Below are 24,237 nucleotides of genomic sequence, written 5' to 3'. Positions count from 1 at the left end.
TTCCTCATTTGCTTACTGCGAGGTTTCAAAGTGCAGTGTAGAATGCAAAGAAAAGGACATAAAGGTGAAGAAACTAGGTTCAAATCCTGGCTCTGTTATTTATTAGCTATGTGATCTTAAGAACGTCACTTCACCCACTAGTAAAAAGGAGATAATAATCCTAACATGGCATCCCTGGGCCTTAGTTTCCTCATATGTAAAAAGAGAGGGTTGGTTTTGATGGTCCCTGGGGTCCTGGCCAGCTCTAGACCTATGATCCTATGAAACAGCCTCCAGGATCCACAAGACGAAGACTCTGTGAGGACAGGCCTTGTTCAAACCTTCTTTTTACGATGCTCTCTTCATAATGATAACTTAGACTTATATGAACATTTACATTTTATAAGATACCTGATTCATTCTCATTTGATCCTCAAGGACCCCAGGGACCATCAAAACCAACCCTCTTTTTACAGATGAGGAAACTAAGGCCCAGGGAGTTAGTTTCTCCTTAGACTTCAGGACCACTCCTCAGTCTGGCAGTCTTCTTAGAACTCTGTGAAAAGGCTGGACTGCACTGCTTCTTCCTACACTCCTCCAGCGATGCTGTTCTCCTCCATGGTTATGTTTTAACTAGGTTATTCTTATGGTGTGAAAACTTTACGGAGTTGTTATAGTTAAAATATCTATGCTCATTTAATTTCAATTAAAATAAACTGATTTGGCTAGATAACAGTGGTTGAGAGGTTAACTGATTCAGAATTAGAAATGATTAATACTCCTGATTTTTGAAAGCTATCTGATGCCTCTAAACACAGACTGAAATTATTTCAGAGGGTGGAGCACAATCTGTTTGGGTTATAAATCTCAAATTCTAATCCTTAATTCTTAGCCTTGGCTTCAAAGGGAAGCCCCAATCAAATTTCTCAAAACCTCAAATTTCTCAAAAACAACTGCTCTTTCAAAGCCACTCTCCAGGGACACTTGAGAAGTACTTACATTTCCAGTAACAGTCGCTTCTAAAATATACAAACACATGTAAACTCACATACATCATAGGTCTGAACAAATATATCCATAGCTAAATGCTATTCCTATATGGAAGCTTATTCCATCAATTTATCTGCAATTTATCTCTAACTCAGGCCTGCAGAACTTGCAGCTGCTTACAGCCCAAAGGTTGCTTACAGCAGGTCAAAGAATTTCCTCTACATACAAAGGATGTTTTCCTCTACATTTTTCAGTCTGCAGGCCTGCTCTAACTTACAGTCTTAAAGGCTGAGTCAATGGAGGTTTTAAGAGACCTGCCCTTGGTCATCAGTATGGACATGAACCCAGGTGTTCCTGGGCTCCAAGGCCTATCAATTTACTATGGCACCCTGCTTCTCATCCTGTAAATACAGATACATAAATAATAATAAGACTTATCCATAACACCATTATATAAGTACACATGGAAAATAAAGTGGAGAAAAAACTTATTTCCAAAGCCTTTTCTAAGGATATTTCAATCACAATTTTAAGAACCTTCTTTCACACAAATATAATGCAAAATAATTTATTCCATATGGTTTCAGTAAAAAGAGAGGTGAGAGATAACTGCAGTGATGGTAGATAGATACATCCGTTCTACTAATCAAGGCAAGGTTCTTTTACAAGATTATTTTTTAAAATACCAGATGTGAAGGATAAACCTTGCCTCAAACTACAACAGAATTAACAGTTGAGTTTACTTCAACAAACAACTATTAGGTGCTTACTTTGTTCAAGGTTCTGTGCTATGCAGCAAAAGCAGCTAAGCCTCCATTAAGAAAATAATATTTATAAAGAATTAGAAGCATGATAAGATCAAGAATGGCTGAATATATTTCATAAGCTAGAATAATGCTCCACACATATTTGCAAAATGCTTAAAAATTACTACTCTCCTCATCCAAACTCAGATTACTATTATCAATTCCTTAGAAACACTAACAATTTAACAATTGAGAATATAAAGCTGGGCAGTTTCCATTTAACTAAAACATTTCTTCTATTATTTTTTTAAATGCAGACTTTACCACACCCACCCTTTCATCCTTCTCCTTCCCCAACCCTATAACATATTACTTTCCTAGACCCTTTAATGGGGGTTTTCAAGCATTTTTTTTGTCTCAAAACATGATCTAGTAAACATTAAAATGAGGAAAAAAACCATTACAGAAGATGCTAGATATACTTATTGTTAAATTAATAAGCACCAAGTGATTATCAGGACATTAAAAAATTGGTCACCATTTATCATGCTTTTTAAGAAGATGTAATTAAGATTCTACTTATTCTCTTCATTTGTATCCCAAGTTTTCAGTATTAAGCTGCTCTGTTGACATTCAAATATTATATAGCTAACTTCCTCATTCCTAAGAAATTCAATCATTTCCAATATCTGGATAAGATCACAAGCCAAAGAGCCAAGTGGTCACCTAAAATTAATAAGAGAACCAACTTACTACCAAAACAAATGGTATTAAATGCCAAATGAGGTGACTTCTACTAGTGGAGGTTGGCTTTCTGCAACCTATAGCCTTATAAGTAAACTAGAGCACTGAGAGATTCAATGGTTTGCCCAGGGTCACAGAGTCTTTTATTTAAATGTGTTGGTCCAAAGTCTTCCTAGCTACAGAGTCAGCTTTCTGCCATCTTATGGTTAAATATAAGTTCCCTATAAATGTAATACCAATAATAAGAACATTTATATTTCTAAATAAAAGAAAACACTAAACAGATCTGAATATCAGTTACAAAATTCAGGACACACTATGTCTTTGGTATAGGTAAGGGAAAAAAAGGAGACGAGAGAAGTGTGTGTGTGCATGCGTGTGTGTAGATTTATATGCATACAACAGATAAACTAATGCATTCGGATTTAATTCAAGTCAGATTTGGAAAACTGTGCAGTCTACATTCAGACTAATACAACTTTCAAGGGAAAAATAAGTGTCTTGCCTTGATCAAATAAGATACTTGTAAAGTGCTCAACACTGTGTCTGGCATATTGTAGGTACTTAGTAAATGCTTATTCCCTTCCCCAATCCATTGAATAGAGCTAAATGAGCAAAGGTTACTATAAGATTGAATAAAAGTCTAAGTTTAAAAAAAAAAAAAGGAAGTTTCACCAAAATACCTAATTTCTGTTGGTATAAGAGAAGTCTGTAAGAGGAGCTAAGCTCATGCAAAGAAAACAAGAAACAAGATTTTTTTTTAATACCAATCAAGAAATTTTCTGCTATAAGTTTAAGAGTCTTTTTCCTCTAGAACTCTATTAAGAGCTTCTTTAGTGGAGTTTGGCAGAGATAATTTCAACTTACCATTCCATTGGAATTATTTATCCCATTCATATTAATTTTTGTTACAAATCTAATTGTTGGAGGTCCTTCTGGGTATTTAGATCCACACTCTACTTTCAGACTGTATATTCTGTTTTCATAGTTTGTCTGGAAGGCAAAAAAAAAAGATCAATAGCTTATTAAGAACTAATGATATTTTAAATGACAAAACTTTAAAATAATCTTATTTAAAAGATACCAAAATAAATGCACTGAATATGTTGTTTTATGGCTCATGATTTTGGAAGGTGTTAGAGAAGATGGTTGAATTTGTCTTTTGACTATTAAATTTCCACAGTTAAAATTATCAATGTAATAATAGGAAAATGAGAGTAACTGTCTTATAAATTACAGTCAAAAACAAATAATTCTAGAAGCAACTCCTCCTCTAAAATATGTTATTTTAGCATCAGTAATACTCTTTAAAACAAGGTTCAGTGAAACTGAAGATAAAATTTAGCATTTTGCTATAAAATCAGCCCTGTTGGATCTCACATAAAATATTAAAAGTAACTTCTATCAAAGGCTTCATGCATGAAAGAATTGAATGAAGATACCAATCATGGTATAGTGAAATGAGAACTGACCTTGAAGTCAGAAGACATAAGTTCAAGTATTGGCTGGACATTTATTAAGTGACCCTACCAAAGGCAAGTCACAACCTCAGTGAGCTTCAGTTTCTTCCTTGGTCAAAGTCGGATAAGAAGACCTGGATTATATCCCTCACAGGTCAGATGTTTAAAGTATTATGTAAATATGATCTATTTTTATTATATACCGGTGAGAGTTATATACAGATACAACCTGCATATTAAGAATCCAGGGAAAGTGAACTGCTGGGGAGAAGGGGAAAGTGCCTTAATGGAACAAATCCTACAGCATAAAATTACACAATGGGGCCTCTATATACTACAGCATTGATTCCCAATCTCACGGTAGTAGTTAACACTATCAGCATCCATTCCAGAATGGTCTACATAAGCATTTCCCAAATTATGCATTGCAGAAATCTAGCTATTTCTCATGACCATTATTAGAAGTACCATGAAAAAAATGGCAATTAGCAATACCTTTCCTATGATATACCAAATTATGTATCATGTTTATAACACACATTAAAAGAGGCTTTAATTTTTTGCTTCAAAATGTCCCTAGTAATCCCTTTATTCCTATGTTATCCCATACCCAACACTCCTCAAATCAATATTAATGGGTTCCAATCATATATTTCAAGATAAAAAAGTTCAAGTTTATATGGGAAACCCTGATCTATAGAAACAACTTAGAATAGTCACATAACAGATTTTTAGCCACAGTTGTTCAAACATGTAATTCAATAATTTTTCACAATATAGGATCAAAATTATTTCATGTTGTTTTTCATATTTCTATTGATATATGCATTCAGTTTGTTTTACTAAATTACCTATTTGCACTTAGAGACATAAATGCAAGATTTATCACTACCTAGTATTTCTTTAATAATTAATGTTGCTGATATACCAGTTTTCTAAATTGTTCATGACTTAGCTAGCCAGTTCAAAGACTTTTTTTCTATGTTACATTCCTCCTGGTGACTTAAATTTGGACCAATTAACTACTACCTGCAGATAAGTCATTAGAAGAAAGTATGTGGAGGGTAGCATATATGTTTTATACAAAAAAGGTAGAGACATAGGCAGGTACAGAATTTTAAGAAAATTGTTTCAATACATTGAAAAGGTTAAGAAGCATGATATGAAGAATTAAAATTATTGCTAAGCTACTGTGAAATAGAGACAGTAAAATATTGGATGGATGAATGGACAGAGATTGAAAGAGAGGAAGGAGGAAGAAGGAAGGAAGGAAGAAAAGAAGGAAGGAAAAACAAGATGAGAAATGGCTATAAAGCAGAAAAGTGAATAAGAATGGGGTGTCTTAGAAAATTATATGGAACAGAGTGCATCACAAGTTTAACATCCCTCAGAAACACAAGCAGTCCACAACTTATTAATGTTTCCTTGGGAACACCTACCCCACTAACCTGGTTATTTTTCTTTCCCTCCCCCTACTTTCCCTGTCCTCATCAACAGAGCTGCCTCTGTCCTGCTGTCTTTTACCCCACACACATTCCCCCTGCAATGGAGAATACTACCTGTTTCCTTCTACCCCTCTTCCATTAATGCTATCCTTGCCCCAATATTTTTTACCATCCTCTAACTAGAACCAATCCTTTCCCAATGAATTTTACCACTAGGGCAGATTCTGTATCTTTGCTCCTTCTCACTGTCCCAACTCCAAGTATCTTATGTTTACCTTTAATGTTTGCTGTCCTTCCACTTCAGGCCATGGATGCTATCATCCTACCACCCCTTGCTTTCACCTGGCTCTCGAACCAATCCAATCTGCTATCCCCTCTTTCACCCTTCATTTCCCCTTCAAAGAGAATCCTGTCCTATTCCCTTTAGTCCTTCCACCTCGCCTGTAAAGCCGACCACAGGAAACTCAGCCATCCCCCAACCATGGGAGTCAATCCTAGTAGTTTGAAGCTAAGAGAATTTCTTTTAACACCAAGAAGAAAATGGTAAGAATCCATATTTCCAATGCCACAACTACAAGAAAAGAAGATATAATCCTGATATTCCAAGTTTGGAAGCCTAAATACATTGAATATACCAACGCAAACATTGTTCTAAGTGTTGTCTGGATTTTGAGTACTATTTGGCAATCTAATGTTTAGTTGGTAATCTAGTTGAATCAGGGGTTAAATAAGCTTGCACAAATACACACAAATAGCACTGCAGAAGCAGAATGAGTCAAAGATAGAAACATAAAGGATGTCTGAAGAACAAGAGCACCAAAAATTATGAAAACTCCCAGGAAGGAAAGGGAAAGAATGGAAGAATAATATAAACTAAGTCAAAGGATTAAGGAGAAAAGAAGCAGCTATATATGCCTATTTCACAAAATACGAACCTGGAAGAGGAAAAGGGTGGAAATTCATACCATTTAACTTACCTGACAAAAAGAATTAAAAATTAGGTTTCACATATATACTCACTTTCTGGTTCCTCCTCAAGTATGCATTTTTAAAAATTCAGCATATTTACTTGAAAATAATAATATCTCACATTTATATAATTTTATGTTTTATGAAAGGCTTAAAAGACAATGGCATGCATTTTTTTAAAAGTGGTAATGAGGTAACAGACTGATTTTGGAACACCATTGATATAGTTGTAGATATTTGGAAATCAATCTATAATTCCTCACAATTATCAGAATATGAGATGTGAAGAGAGGGGATAAAGGCACTATGGCATATCTTTTGCTTTCTTCAAAATGTGATTTCCTCAACCTAAGTAACTCCCTCTCCCAAAGCAGATCACAACCCATGCACACCTCTGTAGATAGTCTCATGAGTTGTGACCAAAAAAAATTCATCACCTGGTGGCCAGCCTTTTGGTGATGAGCCTCTCTCCGAACTGAGCGAGGCTGGTCCTCAGGCGACAGTCTGTCGCCGGGCCCATACTCTCAGCCTTTCCAGATTGGTAGAACCTGCCAGAGCTTGCACTCCATTGGCATCTTTGGTTAATCTGATACATGTTTTGACCATAATTCAAACACTGCAGCTTTCCCTGATGCCTAAAAGAACCAAAAGCAAAATAAAAGGATTTTATCCTGATGGCAGCAGATTGTCTTAGGACAGTGAGAAAATTATGCGAGTGGAAAAAAAAGCAATAAATCTGAAGTCTGAGGACTTGGATACAAATCCCAGCTCTGCTACTTACTAGCTATGCAAAAGGGCCTTAATTTCCTCAACTGTAAAATGAGGGGATTGAACTAGATAATTTCTAAGGCTTCCTCTAATTCTAACTCCTCCTCCTAAGTTACACAAATGTTAATTGATTTGAATCCACAGGAATGACGGAAGAGTACTAGAACCAGTGGATTTAGCAAAATGAAGCAAATATACTTTAAAGTGTTATTTCTAGTGGATTTTACTGTAAAAATCTTTTACATTTAACTACCATTAACTAGAAAATTAATTTCATACTAATTAAATTACAAACTAAAGCAAGTGTCCTAAGTCATTATCTTCAACAAACTCAATATGCACTAAATATGTACTGTGTAGCAAAGTTGATAAAGAAACATATGAAAAATAATATTCTTTGCTAGAACTTATAGGTGATTTTTCTTAACACCTATTGTGAAAAGTTGTTTTAAAAGCTGATAACTTTTAAACATGCACAAGCATAGCAAAATAAAAACTGACAAATAACAATAAAATATTCCTTCCATGAAATTAACATTGTTATTTAACCTATCCTAGTTTCCTTGTGAATACTGTGTTAACAGGCAAAAATAGCTAAAATATACTTTTAATATGCTATATTATGATTTATTTCTCAAAAGGACCTGTGATCTCACTGATGGAGTAGTCCAACATAAAACTACAAGCTATTTATTCTCGTTTATCCTGTGTGACTTTTGCCCTATCCTTCAATAAATTCTCAACAGGAGTTCCACCCAACTTGCTGCTGACATTCATTTAGCTCTCTTGATATCACATGAGTAAACACCCAATGGAACACATGGCCTGTCCAACAATTACTCCTTTGTCCTCCTCTATTGATCATAGATTCTTCTGATGACATTCTTTACAAATCTTCTCCTGTACAATTCATTATAATGTACTACAGCCTCCTTATGTTCACTCATGTGCCTCTCTACTGCCTTTTGAATGGCTCTCGACGTTAAACTCTTTAGAAACTGTGGTATTAAAAAGATGACTCTCTATTTCAGAAAGAAACTTAGGGTCATTTTAAGTGTGTAATTTCCCAAAAGTAATCTAGCCCATTCTCATTGCTCCTATTTACTTTTAAGCTCAGCTTACCCATAAACAGTTTCTGACATATAGGTACTTATGGATAAACTCTATGGATTGTCCATCCAACTGCATAGCACAACCTGGCAATATTCATTCACTGTTTTTTTCTGCATGCATAGTTAGGTCAAACTTTTATAAGTAATTATGGATCTTATTTAAGTGGCTCTGCAATGTTCTGGGGCTTGATAAAATCAGCACAACATCCTCAAAAAAGAACATTACAGGACCCTCACCAACTACAGGGAATTCCTCTTTCCTCTAAACCTTCCATCAAACCAGCTTCATGACAGTGGCGTGAAACACATTTGGCAAGCATACGTTTTCCTTGTTTTATGCCTTGCTTGATGTAACAAGGCTTAACAAAATTCCTGGTACATAGCAGGGTCTTTATAAATGCTTATTCACCAATTGACAACAACCAAAGGAAATGACAAGTTGTCCTACTGTTAGACTCTTCAAGCAATCTCTAGGATAGCAGGCATAGAAGTTGATAGTTATAAACGATCTCTCTTAGACATGTTTTTTTGATAAGGTCTGCTTTTTTCCAAGCCTGTGCTCTTCTACCCTCTTTTAGTATACATAGTCTAGGCCAGATATTCTTCTTTTCTTTGGTAAAATTGATACTTCTTCACTGGAGATTATAATTTTAAGAACCTATATAGGATGGTACCACTATCATTGATTAGTGAATATACACAGAGTTGTATTAGTAGCCTGATAATGTAGCAGCCACTGTGTAAAAAGAAAATTTACTTTTAGCAGACCCATGATTTCATTAATGTAGAAAACTCCCCAGTGAGGAATTTCTTGTACCAATGCAGAACAGTACATATTTCTCTGAGTTCAAACCTCACAGAAACTGCCTGGGGCATGGAGATATTAAGTGACTTTTCCAGGGTCACACAGTCAATATATGTAAGAAGAGGAAGCTGAACCTAAGACTTCCAGAATTCAAGGCCAGCTTCCCTATCCACTATACCATGCCCCTCTCGATACGAAAATAAGTAGACCAAATGAAGGAAAAGTCTGAATCAGTGCTGAATTTATCAAACCAAAGAGAATTTTATCATAGGTTTCAAAAAATAACGACTAACCCTCAGTGAGGGAATTCCTTGAAATGAGGAATGTGCTGCTTCAATCCAGGAAAAAAAGAATTGATAACCTTGAAAGAGACATAAGGATATACCTTTACTATGCAATATGACTGAAATAATGGCAAAATACTCTGAAGTACCTTTTGATTGCAAATGAATTTGCAAATCTAGATTAAACATTAGTACATAGGAAACATTTTTAAATTATGGTTAACAGTGATCATTTCTTATACTAACATTTTTCAACAAGTCATTTATTAGTTAAGATCAGTATTAACAGAAAAAACTTGGGAGACTGACCCTTGGTGGCCCAATAATCATGCCTGTCCACCTTGTAAGTGTCATATCTTCATCATCTTCAAGTCCCCAGCTAACTGTACCATCGCCTACTCCTTTCTGGCCTTCTTCAAGTTCTTCTAACAAGCGAAAATTACGTGGAACTTTAACTCCTACACAAAGGAAATGGAAATGTAAAAAGCTCACAATTATTGAATATCCACATACATTCCAATTTAACTTTTGGTGAGTGAAACAATTGTCACATTTTTTTTTTTTTAGTAATGAATGTTTAAATTCTTCTCCAAGGAAAGGAAAAACTCTTACAATTGCTCCTAAGTACTACAAAAAGGACCATGTTGAATATTACTGCCTTTATATATTTTTTAATTTCCCAGCTATTATATCCTAGCTACAGATTTTGGAGTAATATATTGATAGTACTTTTTACCAAACAATGTAGGTCTGAAAACACCATAAAGCAGATTATCATAAATTACGCTGTATTTTCCCATAGGAAGAATTATCATAATCAGGGCACGTATTCATAATCTAGTATTCCCTATCAAATCTTAAGTATGGCAAATAAAATATCAAAGAAAAAAATTTCTACTATCTAAAATAGTAAAATTATGTTCCAAAGATGAGGAAACTGAAGCAGACAGGGTTAAGTGACTCGCCCCGTGTCACAGAGCTAGTAAGTGTCTTGAGGCAAGATTTGAACTCAAGAAGAGGAGTCTTCCTGACTCCAGGGGCAGGGCACTCTATCCAATATGCCACCTAGCCATCCCATATATTGGGGTACACTTCCCCCCATAACTAATGTACTATATTAGCATAAAGAAACACTGCAGCTCCAGGTTATTATAAATTTTCTCTAAAATTAACATGCTGAGGGGCAGCTAGGTGGCGCAGTAGATAGAGCATCAGCCCTGAAGTCAGGAGGACCTGAGTTCAAATCCAGCCTCAAACCAAACACTTGACACTTACTAGCTCTGTGACCCTGGGCAAGTCACTTAACCCCAACTGCCTAAAAAAAATAAAATTAAATTAACATGCTGCTATTAAAAAAATTAATTACTAATACAATACACCTGAATTGCTCAGGAATCTTATTTTGACTTTCATAACAACTTTATGAGCAAAGGCAGATACACTTTACAAAAACAAAAATTCAGAAGGGTTGAACTGTTACATGGAAGTTGGCTTCACTGTATTCTTCACAGTTCCAGAAGGCATCTCTTGTACCAATTGATGGAAATTCTAAGACAGATTGCAGCTCAACCTAAGGGACAGCTTTTACAACTATCAAAAACTGAATGGACTACCTTTTATGATAGGTAGAGTTAGATGGTCAGTAGATGTATTGTGGCAGAGTACGAATGAAAGTTGGATACTGTATAGGGTATTGCTCTAATAGGTAGGCAGCTGGACAAGATCCATCTAACTCTAGAAATCTATGATAAAAGGCACAGGACAAAGAAATATGAGGGTGGCACTGCAGGACAAATTGCCTTACAATAAACTCTCAGCTATCCAGTAGATTCTGAATGGAGGTTTTTCGGTTTATCAGTTTTAAAATATACCAGCATTTCTTAAGCCGTGTTCTATAAAATCTTAGGGTTCCAAAGTAGCATAAGGTATGCGCCCCCCCCAAAAAAGTTTCACCAACATGCAAGTACACTGAAAAACTCTTTGCTTTACTGAGTTGTTCATGTGTATAAATTTAGAAGACAAAATCAAAACCAGAGGTTTGTTCAAAATCATGTGGTCAAAAAGTTGGCTTTTTATTGTTGTTGTTCCATCATTTCAACTATGTCTGTCTCTCCATGACCCCATTTTGGAGTTTTCCTGGCAGATATACTGGAGTGGTTTGCCATTTCTTTCTCCAGCTCATTTTATAGATGAGGAAACTAAGGCAAACAGGATTAAGCAACTTGCCCAGGGTTACAGAGCTAGTAAGTGTCTGAGGCCAGATTTGAATTCATGAATATAAGTCTTTCTGATTCCAAATCCAGTGCTCTATCTGGTATGCCACCTAGCTGCCCAACTCTTTATTAGTGTCCCGCCCCCCATGGATTTTTCTCTTTGACAGACTTAGCCCTTCTCAGCAATGCAAGGATATAAGACATCTCCACAGGCCTCATGATGGAAAATGCTATTCACATCCAAAGAAAGAACTATGAAGTTTGAATGCAGATCAAAGCATACTATTTGCTATTTTTTTTCTTCTGTTGTGTTTTGTTTCCTTTCTTGTGGTTCTTTATATCGGTTCTAATTCTTCTTTACAATATGACTAATGTGAATACGTTTAATAGGAATGTATATGTATAGCTTACATCAGATTGCAGGACGTCTTGGGGAGGGAGGGGGAGAAAAATCTAAAACTCAAGCTTATGGAAATGACTGTTGATAAATCTAAATAAATTAATAAAAAAAAATGTAAGCTCTTTGCAAACAGGGATTGCAAACATCCTTTGTACTAGTATCCCCAACTCCTTGCATAGGAGTGGGGAACCTGTGGCCTTGAGGCCACACATGGCCCTCTAGGTCCTCAAGTGCAGCCCTCTGACTAAATCCAAACTTCACAGAACATTTGTCCAATCCTGTGACCTAGCACAATGTCCTGCAATTAGCAGGCATTAAATAAATATTTGTTAAATGAGGGAAAATCCAATACCAATAACATTAAAGGTACAAATACCTTCATTTAGTCAAACACACAGGGTTGTCACAAAAAGGGAACGTTAAACTTTTTATTCAATAAGTAATATATTGTTTTTATCCTGATGAGGTGAAAATCTGAGAAAAAAGTTAGGAAAAGGTTAAAATACCCCATCTGCAAGGAGCTCCTAATGGAACCTATACAAATTGATGAGATCACCAAGGATCAAAGTACAATGAGATATGAGTACAGAGATATTAATGCATCACATAAAATCAGTTATGCTAAGCAAGACCTGCATCAAATGACTAGTACACATTATCTATTAGTATCTGATTCAATATTTCATTATAATTTGAATCTTTTTAGCTGAAATTACAAAAATATTACGAACAAGTTTAACAAACTGTGATGACTGAATTCAAAAACGACGTTCTGACCTCACTCAGTATGCCTGCAATTTGACCCTGACTTTTTTTTCATGTTAATCTTATTCCTAGCTAGATGTGGAAGGACAGTTTACAGTATATGCTCCCAAGAGGGGTTGGTCACCCCTCCAGGAACTGGATATTCATAAACAGGAATACTCTCAAGGATAGTTTTGAGAGCAGCTCCTTTCCCATAGATGACGTATTTTTTAGCAAACTGCCTTCTGTTAAAAGGAACTACTAAAAGCAGGTAGCCCCAACTTCACCTCTGGAGTCTCCCCTGAGGTGCAGACAGGTAGCCCAGGATTTTCCCATTGGGACTCTGGAAGCTGAAAACCGGGACTCCCCAGCCCATGTGATACATACGTAGATGGTTTCCCCAGTGGCGATGATTAATTGTGACAAGATTTGATACCAACTGAGTATGTTATTGTTACCTATTGGGACTTACTAACTGTAATTCTGTTCTACTTACTAATCTTAATCCTATTTTACTATCTTAATAATAAATACTTCTACTGTATACTTACATACAAATCGAACTTGAGACATTTCTAAACCAATCCAAATCAAAACTAATTTAAGCTGCAGTAAATAAGGCTGCTTATACACAGACCAGCTACACAAAAGAGTAAAATATTCAAAATAACAGATATAAAAAGCTTCTTTAAAAGGAATGTATCTATAGTCATATGAAAAAATTCTCAATCACTATTGATTAAAGAAATGCAAATCAAAACAACTCTGAGGTATAACATCACACCTATCAGACTGGCCAACATGACAAAACAGGAAAATGATAAATGTTGGAGATGTGGGAAAATTGAAACACTAATGCATTGTTGGTGGAGTTGTGAAATGATGCAACCATTTTGGAGAGCAATTTGGAACTATGCCCAAAGGGCTATAAAAATGTGCATACCCTTCAACCCAGCAATAGCACTTCTAAGGCTGTATCTCAAAGAGATCATACAAATGGGAAAAGGACCCACACGTACAAAAATATTTATAGCAGCTTTTCGTGGTGGCAAAAAATGGGAAATTGAGAGGATGGCCATCAATTGGGGAATGGCTGAACAAGTTATGGTATATGAATGTAATGGAATACTACTGTGCTATAAGAAACTATGAGCAGGTGGACTTCAGAAAACCTGGAAAGACTTAGAGGCTGAGTGAAGTGAGCAGAACCAGCAGAACACTGTATACAATAACAGCCACGTTGTTTGATGACTAACTTTGACAGACTTAGCCCTTCTCAGCAATGCAAAGATATAAGACATCTCCAAAGGCCTCATGATGGAAAATTCTATCCACATCCAAAGAAAGAACTATAGAGTGTGAATGGAGATTGAAGAACACTATTTGTTATTTTTTTTGTTTTATTTTGTTTTCTCTTTCTTGTGGTTACTCCTATTGGTTCTAATTCTTCCTTACAACATCACTAATGTGAAAATATGTTTAATAGTTATGTATATGTATAGCCTATATCAGACTGCAGGCCATCCTGGGGAGTGGGAGAAAAATTTAAAACTCAAAAGCTTGTGGAAGTGATTGTTGATAAATCAAAATAAATTAATTAAAAAAAAAAGAGTCCATAGGAATAGAAAACTAGTTTGGGCTTTCAGTCAACCATGATTTTTGTTAAATAAAACTTAATTAAAGTCAACAAATATTTATTAAGCATCAACTATGTGTAGAACATTATTAATAGCTAACTATTAATAGCTAAGCCCAGTCCCACATAGCACATGCACTCTAGTAAGAAGGTATACCTTAAACAAAGGAGGTATACATACACAAAGAACTAGGAAAAAAATACATAAACGAACCAAAGCGATATATAGAATTGTTTTTCCTCCATGCTCAATGCTAGATTGACAAAATTAAATAAGAGTTTCTGGTTCACTCAGAAATTAACAAGTTAAAGGAGGAAATCGCTATGGTATTTCATTATCAAAACACCCTTTCCCCACCCCCTCCACCAGCATTTTCCCTATTACTGCATAAGACAACACCATCCTCCCAGTCCCTCAGTCCTCATCCTGCATTCCTCAAAATCTCTCAAACCCTCTGTTGACCAAGCCTGTGATTTCACCTTTGAAAGATCTCTTTGATGTACCCACCTCTCTCCTCTAACTCACCAAACTAGGACAGGCCTTATCAGCTCATGCCCTGATTATTGCAATAGCCTGCTGGTGAGTCAGCCTGCCTCAAGTCTCTCCCCACTCCAAACCACCCTCCATTCAGCAGCTTGAGTGATTTTCCTAAAATGCCAAGTCCAGTCATGTCACCTCTTTCCTACTCAATAAAATCTAGTGGCTTCCTATCATCACCAGGAATAAATGCAATATGATCAGTTCTGCTTTCAAAACCCTTTATAGGAGCAGGTAGGCGGCACAGTGGATAGAGCACCGGCCTTGGAGTCAGATTCGGCCTCAGATACTTACCAGCTACTACCTGTGTGATCCTGGGCAAGTCCCTTAATCTCACTGCCCAGCCCTCCTCCAAAAAAAAATCAAAACCCTTTATAACTTAGCCCCCTCCTACTGTTCCAGTCTTCTTACACTTTACTCCTCTCCAAACACATACTCTTTAATCCAATGACATTGCCCTCCTGATTGTTTCAGAACAAGCCACTCCATTTCTCAGCTCTGGGCATTTTCTCTGGATGTCCCCCATACCTGGAACACTCTCCCTCCTCCACTCTGCTACTGACTTCCCTGACTTCCTTTAAGTCCATCTAAAATCCCTATAGGAAGCCTTCCCCAACTCCTCTTAAATCCAGCGCCTTCCTTCTGTTAATGATTTCTTATTTAACACACACACACAGAAAGCAATTTTTACTAATTCGAATTTGCCCTTACCCACCCACTTAGCCTATATAACAAAGGCATGCACAAAATAATACCTTTACACAAATCATATATTGTACTAAAACGCAAACATATTAAATACTGTACCATGATAAACAGAATTATGAAATGAAAGGTAAAGATAATGATAAAGCATGCACAGTACCATACAGTAAAGTTGATGGAGGTGTACAGTATGTTATCCTTTCCCCATCCACAGTACCTAGCCTTTATCATTGATGGCTGGCTGTACAACTTTGTTTATGAAGCTTTTGAGAGATGTTTAAACAGTGGCTCTCTTTTTCCTCTCATATATCTAAGTACAGCAAGCAATATTATCTTCAAACACTCTTTGAACTTTTAAAAATCTTGAAGTATTTGGATTCAACCTTTCAATACAAGAAAAAAATTCACTCAAATGATAAAATGCTTCTGTCAATCTCAGTTCCAAAGCTTCCCTTTCTTCTTCTGCAATCTTTACAGTTACAGTTCAATCAGATATTCAATCAACAGTTCTCCAAGAGACTCAATCAACTCCTTCACATCATTCTCATCTACTTCTAGTTCCAATTCTTGTGCTAATTTTATAATCTTGTTACTCACTTCTTCCAACATTTAATCCTTGTCAAACCGATGAAAACTGGAATGAACTTTTTCCAAATTCTCTTCACACATGTTTCTGTTACATCTTCCCATACCCTAGCAATATTCTGCACTGCATGGTAAACACTGTAGGACTTCTCGCAATGCCAATGCATCCAAAGCTGTATAGGTTGTAACAATTAAGTAGTGTTAGAGAGAAGGTGGACCACTTTTACATTTTCATTAAAATTACCCAGATGAGGAGGGTGACCTGGAGCATTATCCAAAATATGTAGAATCTTGAAAGGAAGACACTGTAGATATTTTCAGAAAACAAAATTTAAGGGACCAAGCATAAAACTCTAGATATCTACACAAATGCATAATTTGAAAGCCTAAGGCAAATAAACAAATTTAATCACACAAGTGTCAAAGGGATTAGGTGGGATGAAATCCATTACTGAAATACAACTCTGGATGGATATGCCTTATACCCCCCCCAAAAAAACATACATGGTGTTTCTTTTTTAAAGGGGGGCAGGAGTCAGGGTACATTAGAATATTAAGAAAATATTCTAATGTAAGGAAATTCAGGAATTAAAGCGGTAAAAGGCAAAGCAGAAATAAAAGTAATCACCTCCTGAAACCCCAAAATGAAAAACCCCAGGAACATTATGCCCAAAATCCAGAGCTTACAGGTCAAAGAAAAATTCTGCACATTTCCATGCAGCCAGGAAGAAAGAAGCAAGGAGCCAGTCAGAATCACACACAATTTTGCAGCTACTGCTATAAAGGAACAGAGAACTCAGAACATGATATTCCAAAAAGCAAAAAAAATAGGCTTACAACCAAGAATAATTTGCCAAAAAGAAAAAAAAACAACGAAACAAAAACCTGAGTATAATGCTACAAGGGAATAAATGGACCTTGAATGAAATAGAGGACTTCCAGGCATTCCTGACAAAAAGATCAGAGCTCTATAGAAATTGTGAAATACAAACACAGGAGTCAAGAGAAACACAAAAAAGTAAACATCAGGGAACAATTATCAGGGACAAGAATAAAATGCATATATTCTAATATGGATAGATAATGTGTCCCCTCAGGATTCTACTGTTATCAAAGGTCAACTGAGAAAATCTAATGAGAGGGAGGGCCTGGAAGTGTTTCTGTTATGTCTAGATGATCTTAAGAGAAGAATGAAAAATTATAAGATAAAAGGGAGAGGAAGGGAGAAGAAAGATGGGGAAAATTATCTCACATAATCAGAGTGACTAAGTAGAAGACTATACAAACTAGTGAACACCCAGCAGGCACTTGAACCTCACTCTCTTTTGAACTGGTTAAAAAAAATAAAAACCTTTTTTTTTTTTTTCAAAAAGGAAGAATATGCAATAAATAACTTGGACATACTTGGCTCTTCTCAGCAATGCAATGATCTAAGACAGCAATGATCTAAAATAATTCCAAAAGACTCAGTATGGAAAATGCTATCCATATCCAGAGAAAGAACTATGGAATCTGAATACAGATTGAAGCATACTATTTTCTCTTTTTTTTGTTTTTTCTTTCTCATGGTTTTTTCTTTTGTTCTGATTCTTCTTTCACAACATGACTAATGTGGAAATATATTTAATATGACTGTACATGTGTAGCCTGTATCTGACTGCATGCCATCTGGGGGGGGAGAGAGGGAAAATTTAGAACTCAAAATCTTATAAAAGTAAATGTTGAAAACAAAAAATAAATATTTTTTAAGAAAAGAAAAAATTAAAAGAGAAGAATACAAACAGACTTGGGTACATAAATACAATTCATTCAACAGGGGAACAAAGAGAAAAAGGATAAAAAGGGAAATGGGAGAGGGGAGATTAAGGAAGGGATTATTAGTTCTAAACAAATTAAAAAGGGTGGATTCTCAAAGATGTTTAAAAGAAAGGATAAGTGGGAGCAGTTAGGTGGTGCTGGTGGATAGAGTTGTGGCCTTGGGATCAGGAAGACCTGAGTTCAAATCTGACCTCAGACACTTGACACTTACTAGCTGTGTGACCCTGGGCAAGTACTTAACCCAGATTGCCTCACCAAAAAGCAAAAAGGTTAAGAACCTATGATTTGGGTCTAAGTGAGGGAAAGAGAAGGAGGCACGAGGAAACAAAAGCAGATTTCACTAAATGATATTAAACTCATCCTTCCTCATTCACCACCCTATTCTTTAAAAAGAGGGGAGCAGGAAACAAAGAGAAGGAAAACTGTAAGACTAGGATGGAGGGAAATACACAATTAACAGTCATGACTCTGAATGCGCAAATAAAACCAAAGTAACTAAAATTAGAAGAGAAGCAGGAAAATGGGGGGAAAATATCTGCAGCATCTCTCAGATATCATTTCTAAGATCTATATGTAGCACTCATTCAAATTTGTAAGAATAAGAGCCATTCCTCAATTGATAAACAGTCAGGATATGAAACAGGCAGTTTTCAGAGGAAGAAATTCAGGCTAACCATAAGCCATATGAAAAAAATATTCTAGAGGCAGCTAGGTGGCGCAGTGGATAGAGCACCAGCCCTTAAGTCGGGAGGACCTGAGTTCAAATCCGACCTCAGACCAAACACTATACATTTACTAGCTGTGTGACCCTGGGCAAGTCACTTAACCTCAACTGCCTAAAAAAAAAAAAAGAAAATACTCAAAATTGCTAGTAATTAGAGAAACAGATTAAAACAAGTCTAAGGTTCAACCTCAAAACCATCAGATTGGCAAAGTTGATAAAGAAAAATGGCAAACGTTGGAGCAAGTATGGGAAAACAGGTAAATAAATGCAATATTAGTAGAGAAGAGAACTAGCCAAGACCTTCTGGAAAGCAATTTGGAATTAGGCCCAAAAAGTAATGTAAATCATGCATACCCTTTGATCCAGAAATACCAATAAGAGGTCTATACCCAAAAGATCAAAAAAAGTGTAAAAGAAAACACATGTACAAAAATATGTATAGGAGTTCTTTTTGTCATGGCAAAGAAATGGAAACTAATGGGGTGCCCATCTATTGAGGAATGGCTGAAAAAGATATGGTATATGAGTATGAGGGAATACTGGTATGCCATAAGAAATGATAAAGAAATGGTTTCAGAGAAATCTAGGAAGTCTTGAACAGAACTAGGAGTACAATTTATGCAGTAAGGCCAAAACTGTGAAGACAACTTTGAAAGACTTAGGAACTCTGATCAATGCAGGAGACCCACCTCCTAAGGGAGGTGATGGGCTTAGAAGGCAAACTGAAACTTTTTTTTGGACCTTGCTAATGTGAGAATTTATTTTATTTGACAATACACGTTTGAAACAAAGTTTTCATTTTTCTTTCTTCCTCAGTGAGAGTGAAAGGAAAAGCCAATTTTTGTTGGTTGTAAAAAATTTTTAATTTTTTTAGAAATTTTAAAGATACAGAGGTGGAAGATTCTGTTCCCTGTAAAGGGAATAACAAGTATAGTGTGAGGAAAGAAGTCGGGCAAAACAGGTTAAAGCCAGATTGTGAATATAGATACCAAAGGAATTTATATTTTATCCCAGAGGAAACAGTTACTGAAGCTTTCTGGGTGGAGAAAGGCTACAAGGACTATTATTTTGGTAGCTCAGTGGAAGATAAATGACATAACGAAGTGAATACAAAGGGACCAATTAAGCAACAGGAAAAAATTGATGAGGACTTGATTTGATGAGGGTAATAGCAGTTGAGTGGAGAGAAACAAATGAATGGGATAGCAGTTGCACAAAGAATGGAGAAGACTTAGCAAATGCAAATAGTAGCAAGAGGAAGCATAAGAATTCTGGATGATTTGGGTTACACATCTAAATGATTAGAAGGATAATGATGTCCTGGACAAAAACATTACAAAATGAGTTTAGGAAAAATGATGAATTTGATTTTGAACATGTCAGTGTTTAGCCTTGAAAGAATAGCAGAATAATATTCCTTTCCTCTTCCACAGGGCAGGTAAAGGTCCATAGTTTCTCTTATAGCCAATCCACTCCTGGATACAGGGTTTTCACTGAGGCAGAAATCTCCAGCACAAGCTAAAGCCCTTGCAAAGTTTCCAAAGAATCATTCCAAGAATGATTTGGTGAAGTATATATGTAGCATGCTTATCAAATTTACAGACAACACAAATCCGGAAAGAATACTTAATACAGTGGGTGACAATCAGGATTTTAAAAATCTTAACAGGCTAAAACAGGCATCAACAAACTTTTTCTGTAAAAAGCTAGACAGCAAATATTTTAGGCCTTATAGGCCAAGAGGCAAAATCAAGTATATAACAAGAAAGAAAGCAAATTTACACATTTTTATTGACAAAATTCAAAACATAAGAATAGAATAGTTAAGTACAATTTTTTTGTAATAAAGATGTAATAAGAAAAATAGAATTTTTTATTAAGGTAACATTTTGCTTAATTGAAGTTCAAAGTTAGTATTACTTATCATCAAAAAATGTTTATCTGTTAATGCTATTCTGTAATGTGGTTTTACACATACCATCTCTGAAAATTAAAAGTACAGCCTAATATCAACATCAATGCATAAATACATGATTTTAATGGTGCATTTCACTGTTCAGAAGGCATTCACAGAATTCTATTTAATTCTTCTCTTGATATTTGCTTCTTGGCATGTCATTACATTGCAGATTAATCATTTCCAATGGGAGGATAGGTAGAAGCTCCTAAATTGCATAGTTAAATGAATTTTTAAAAACAGAAATTTTTTGTACTTGCATACCGGTCTGAAAAACACTGCTGTAACTATGGTCTCAGCTCAGAAAATGTATCATCAGATACATAAATTTGTGTGGGAATGGAGAACTTGCTTGTTTTAACTTTTGACAGAATGGGAAGTGTTGTTCAACATCACTTGTGACGTTACTGCCAAATCTACTGCAGTCTAAGTTTCACATATAAGTATGTTTGGCCTTGTGATTTTTTTAGGTTGAATTCATTAAGAAACATTATCAAGTCTTCAGTAATAGCTAACTAAACTTTTTTTTTCTCTTCTTAAAAAAGTAAGAAAAAAGAAATATCCTGGTACAGTGATATGCAGAGCATTTGAAATGTTACTAAGTTATAACTCCATCATGGCAACTCATAATGCAAAGAGCAGCAGTGCAAAGTGATGAAAGCACCACATAAAATCTCTGTTGCAATTGTTCTAATAAAATTTTATTTTAAAATATAAAACTGTGTACAATGTTTTCCTGGTTCTGCTCATTTCACTTTGCATCAGTTCACACAAGTCTTTCCAGGTTTTTCTGAAATCTATCACTTCTTATTGCACAACAGTATTCCATTACATTCATATATCATATCCTGTTCAGTCATTCCCCAATTGTTAGCCATCCCCACAATTTCCAGTATTTTGTCACCATGAAAAGAGCTGCTATAAATATTTTTGCACATGTAGTTTTTTCCCTTTTTTTATAGTCTCTTTGGGATACAGATCTAGCAGTGCTACTGCTGAATCAAAGGGTATGCAGTTTGGCTGCCCTTTGAGCATAGGGCAAACTGCTCTCCAGAATGGCTGGATTGGTTCACAATTCCGACAGTGCATTAATGTCCCAATTTTCCCACAACCTCTCTAACATTTATCATTTTCCTTTTTTGTCATATTACCCAATCTGATAGGTGAGAGGTGGCACCTCAGAGTTGTTTTAATTTGTAATTCTCTAATCAAAAGCAATTTAGAGCAAGGCTTCTTAAACTTTTTCCACTGGGGAGGGGTTGCATTGAATGTCCTGAGGGCATGCACAGTGCAAAGTACACATGCTTTGTGTTCAGAACCAAGGCTGCAGTGAAGTTGCTCCATGCAACACAGAACACCTAGGATTCATTCCAAGTTTGGTCATTTTTGGTAACTGCTCATTTAGAAACCTTTTACTATTGCCAACCCACAGTTTAAGAAGCACTGACTTAGATAGAGCACTTCTTCATATGCCTATAGATAGCTTTGATTTATTCATCTGAAAACTGACTGTTCATATCCTTTGACCACTTATCAATTGGGGAATGGCTTGTATTCTTATAAATTTGATTTAGTTCTCTGTATATTTGAAAAATGAAGCATTTATCAGAGATACTTGCTGTAAATATGGTTTCCCAGCTTTCTGCTTTCCTTCTAATCTTGATTTTGTTCATACAAAGCTTTTAATTTTAATAAAATCAAAATTATCTACTTTCCATTTCATGATGCTATCTCAGTCATGAATTCTTCCCTTCTCTATAGATCTGACAGGTAGACTATTCCTTGCTCTTCTGGTTTACTTTTGGTATCGCCCTTTTATGGCTTAATCATGCACCCATCATAACCTTATTTTGGTGTATGGTGTGATATGTTGGTCTTTACCTAGTTTTTGTCCTATTGTTTTCCAGTTTTCCCAGCAATTTTTGTCAAATAGTGAGTTCTCATCCCAAAGGCTATGGTCTCTGGGTTTATCAAACACTAGGTTACTACGGTCGTTGACTATGTCATGTGTACCTAAACCTGTCCACTGATTCACCACCCTATTTCTTGGCCAGTAACATATAGTTTTGATGGTTACTGCTAAAATATAGTTTGAGATCTGGTATTGGTAGGCCAACTTCCTTTGCATTTTTTTTTCATTAATCTCCTTAATATTCTTGATCTCTTGTTCTCCAAGATGAATTTTCATATTATTTTTCCCAGCTCTAACTATTTTTTGGTAGTTTGAATGGTATGGCACTAAATGAGCAAATTAGTTTAGACAGAATTGCCATTTTTATTAGACTGCCTTGGCCTACCCACGAGCAACTGATATTTTTCCAATCGTTTAGATCTGACTTTATTTGTATGAAAAGTGTTTTGTAATTATGTTCATATAGTTCCTGGGTTTGTCTTGGCAGGTAGACTCCCAAGTATTTTATATGACAGTTTTTTTAAATGGAATTTCCTCTATCTCTAGCTGCTGGACTTTGTTGGTCATAAAAAGAAGTTCTGATGATTTAGGTGGGTTTATCTTATATCCTGCAATTTTGCTAAAGTTGTTAATTATTTCAAGTAGTTTTTCAGTTGATGCTCTAGGGTTCTCTAAGTATACCCTCATAACATCCGCAAAGAACGGCAGTTTTGTTTCCTCACTGCCTATTCTAAATCCTCCCATTTCTTTTTCTTTTCTTATTGCTAAAGCTAACATTTCTAGTACTATACTGAATGACAGTGGTGATAATAGGCATCCTTGCTCTACCCCTGATCTTACTGGGAAGGCTTCTAGCTTATCCTGATTACAATTAATGCTTGCTGATGGTTTTAGAGAGATACTAGTTATTTTAAAGAATGCTCCCTTTATTTCTATGCTCTCTACTGTTTTTAATAGGAATGGGTGCTGTATTTTGTCAAAAGTTTTTTCAGTACCTATTACGATAATCATGATTTCTGTTGGTTTTGTTATTAATATGGTGAATTATGTTGATAGTCTTCCTAATATTGAACCAACCCTGTATTCCTAATTCCCACCTGGTCATAGTATATAATCCCTGTGATACATTGCTGTAATCACCTTGCTAGTATTTTGTTCAAAATTTCTGTATCAATAGTCATTAGGAAAATTGGTCTATAATTTTCTTTCCATTTTAGCTCTTCCCAGTTTAGGTATCAGTACCATATTTGTGTCATAAAATGTGTTTGGTAGGATCCCTTGTTCACCTATTTTTCCGAATAGTTTATACAGTATTGGAATTAGTTGTTCTTTAAGTGTCTGGTGGAACTCACTTGCGAACCCTTCTGACTGGGGATTTTTTCTCAGGGAGTTCATTACTGGCTCGTACAATTTCTTTTTCTAAGATGGGGTTATTTAGGCATTTTATTTCCTGATCTGTTAACCTGAGTAATTTACATTTCCAGAAATATTCATCTATTTCACTCAGATTATCAGATTTATTGTCATTATCATTGGGCAAAATATTTCCTAATGATGGCTTTAATTTCTTCCTCATTGGTGGTGATTTCACCCTTTTCATTTTTGATACTGGATATTTGGTTTTCTTCTTTAATCAAACTAACCAATGGCTTATCTATCTTATTGGTTTTTTCATAAAACCAGTTCCTAGATTTATTAGCTCA

At 35.7% G+C, this 24,237-nt stretch overlaps 1 protein-coding gene across 2 annotated transcripts in view; it reads right to left on the bottom strand.

The window, feature by feature from the left end:
• Nucleotides 1-24,237, bottom strand: part of LOC114054295 (ubiquitin-conjugating enzyme E2 variant 2) — a 47,730-nt gene that overhangs the window by 5,262 nt on the left and 18,231 nt on the right. Inside the window, exons 2-3 of one of the 2 annotated variants that reach the window (XM_027877498.1) lie at nt 9,612-9,760; nt 3,327-3,452 (exon numbers count right to left, since the gene is read on the bottom strand). In XM_027877498.1, coding sequence (XP_027733299.1) covers nt 3,327-3,452; nt 9,612-9,760 — 275 coding nt within the window. The remainder of the gene's footprint in view (nt 1-3,326; nt 3,453-9,611; nt 9,761-24,237) is intronic. The other variant, XM_027877499.1, reaches the window with a different exon arrangement.

The sequence above is a fragment of the Vombatus ursinus genome, unplaced genomic scaffold (assembly GCF_900497805.2).
Source record: "Vombatus ursinus unplaced genomic scaffold, bare-nosed wombat genome assembly UNPS02014812.1, whole genome shotgun sequence".
Lineage (NCBI taxonomy): Eukaryota > Metazoa > Chordata > Mammalia > Diprotodontia > Vombatidae > Vombatus > Vombatus ursinus.
Note: the sequence above shows the minus strand (reverse complement) of the source record. Positions and strands in the feature narration are given on the sequence as shown.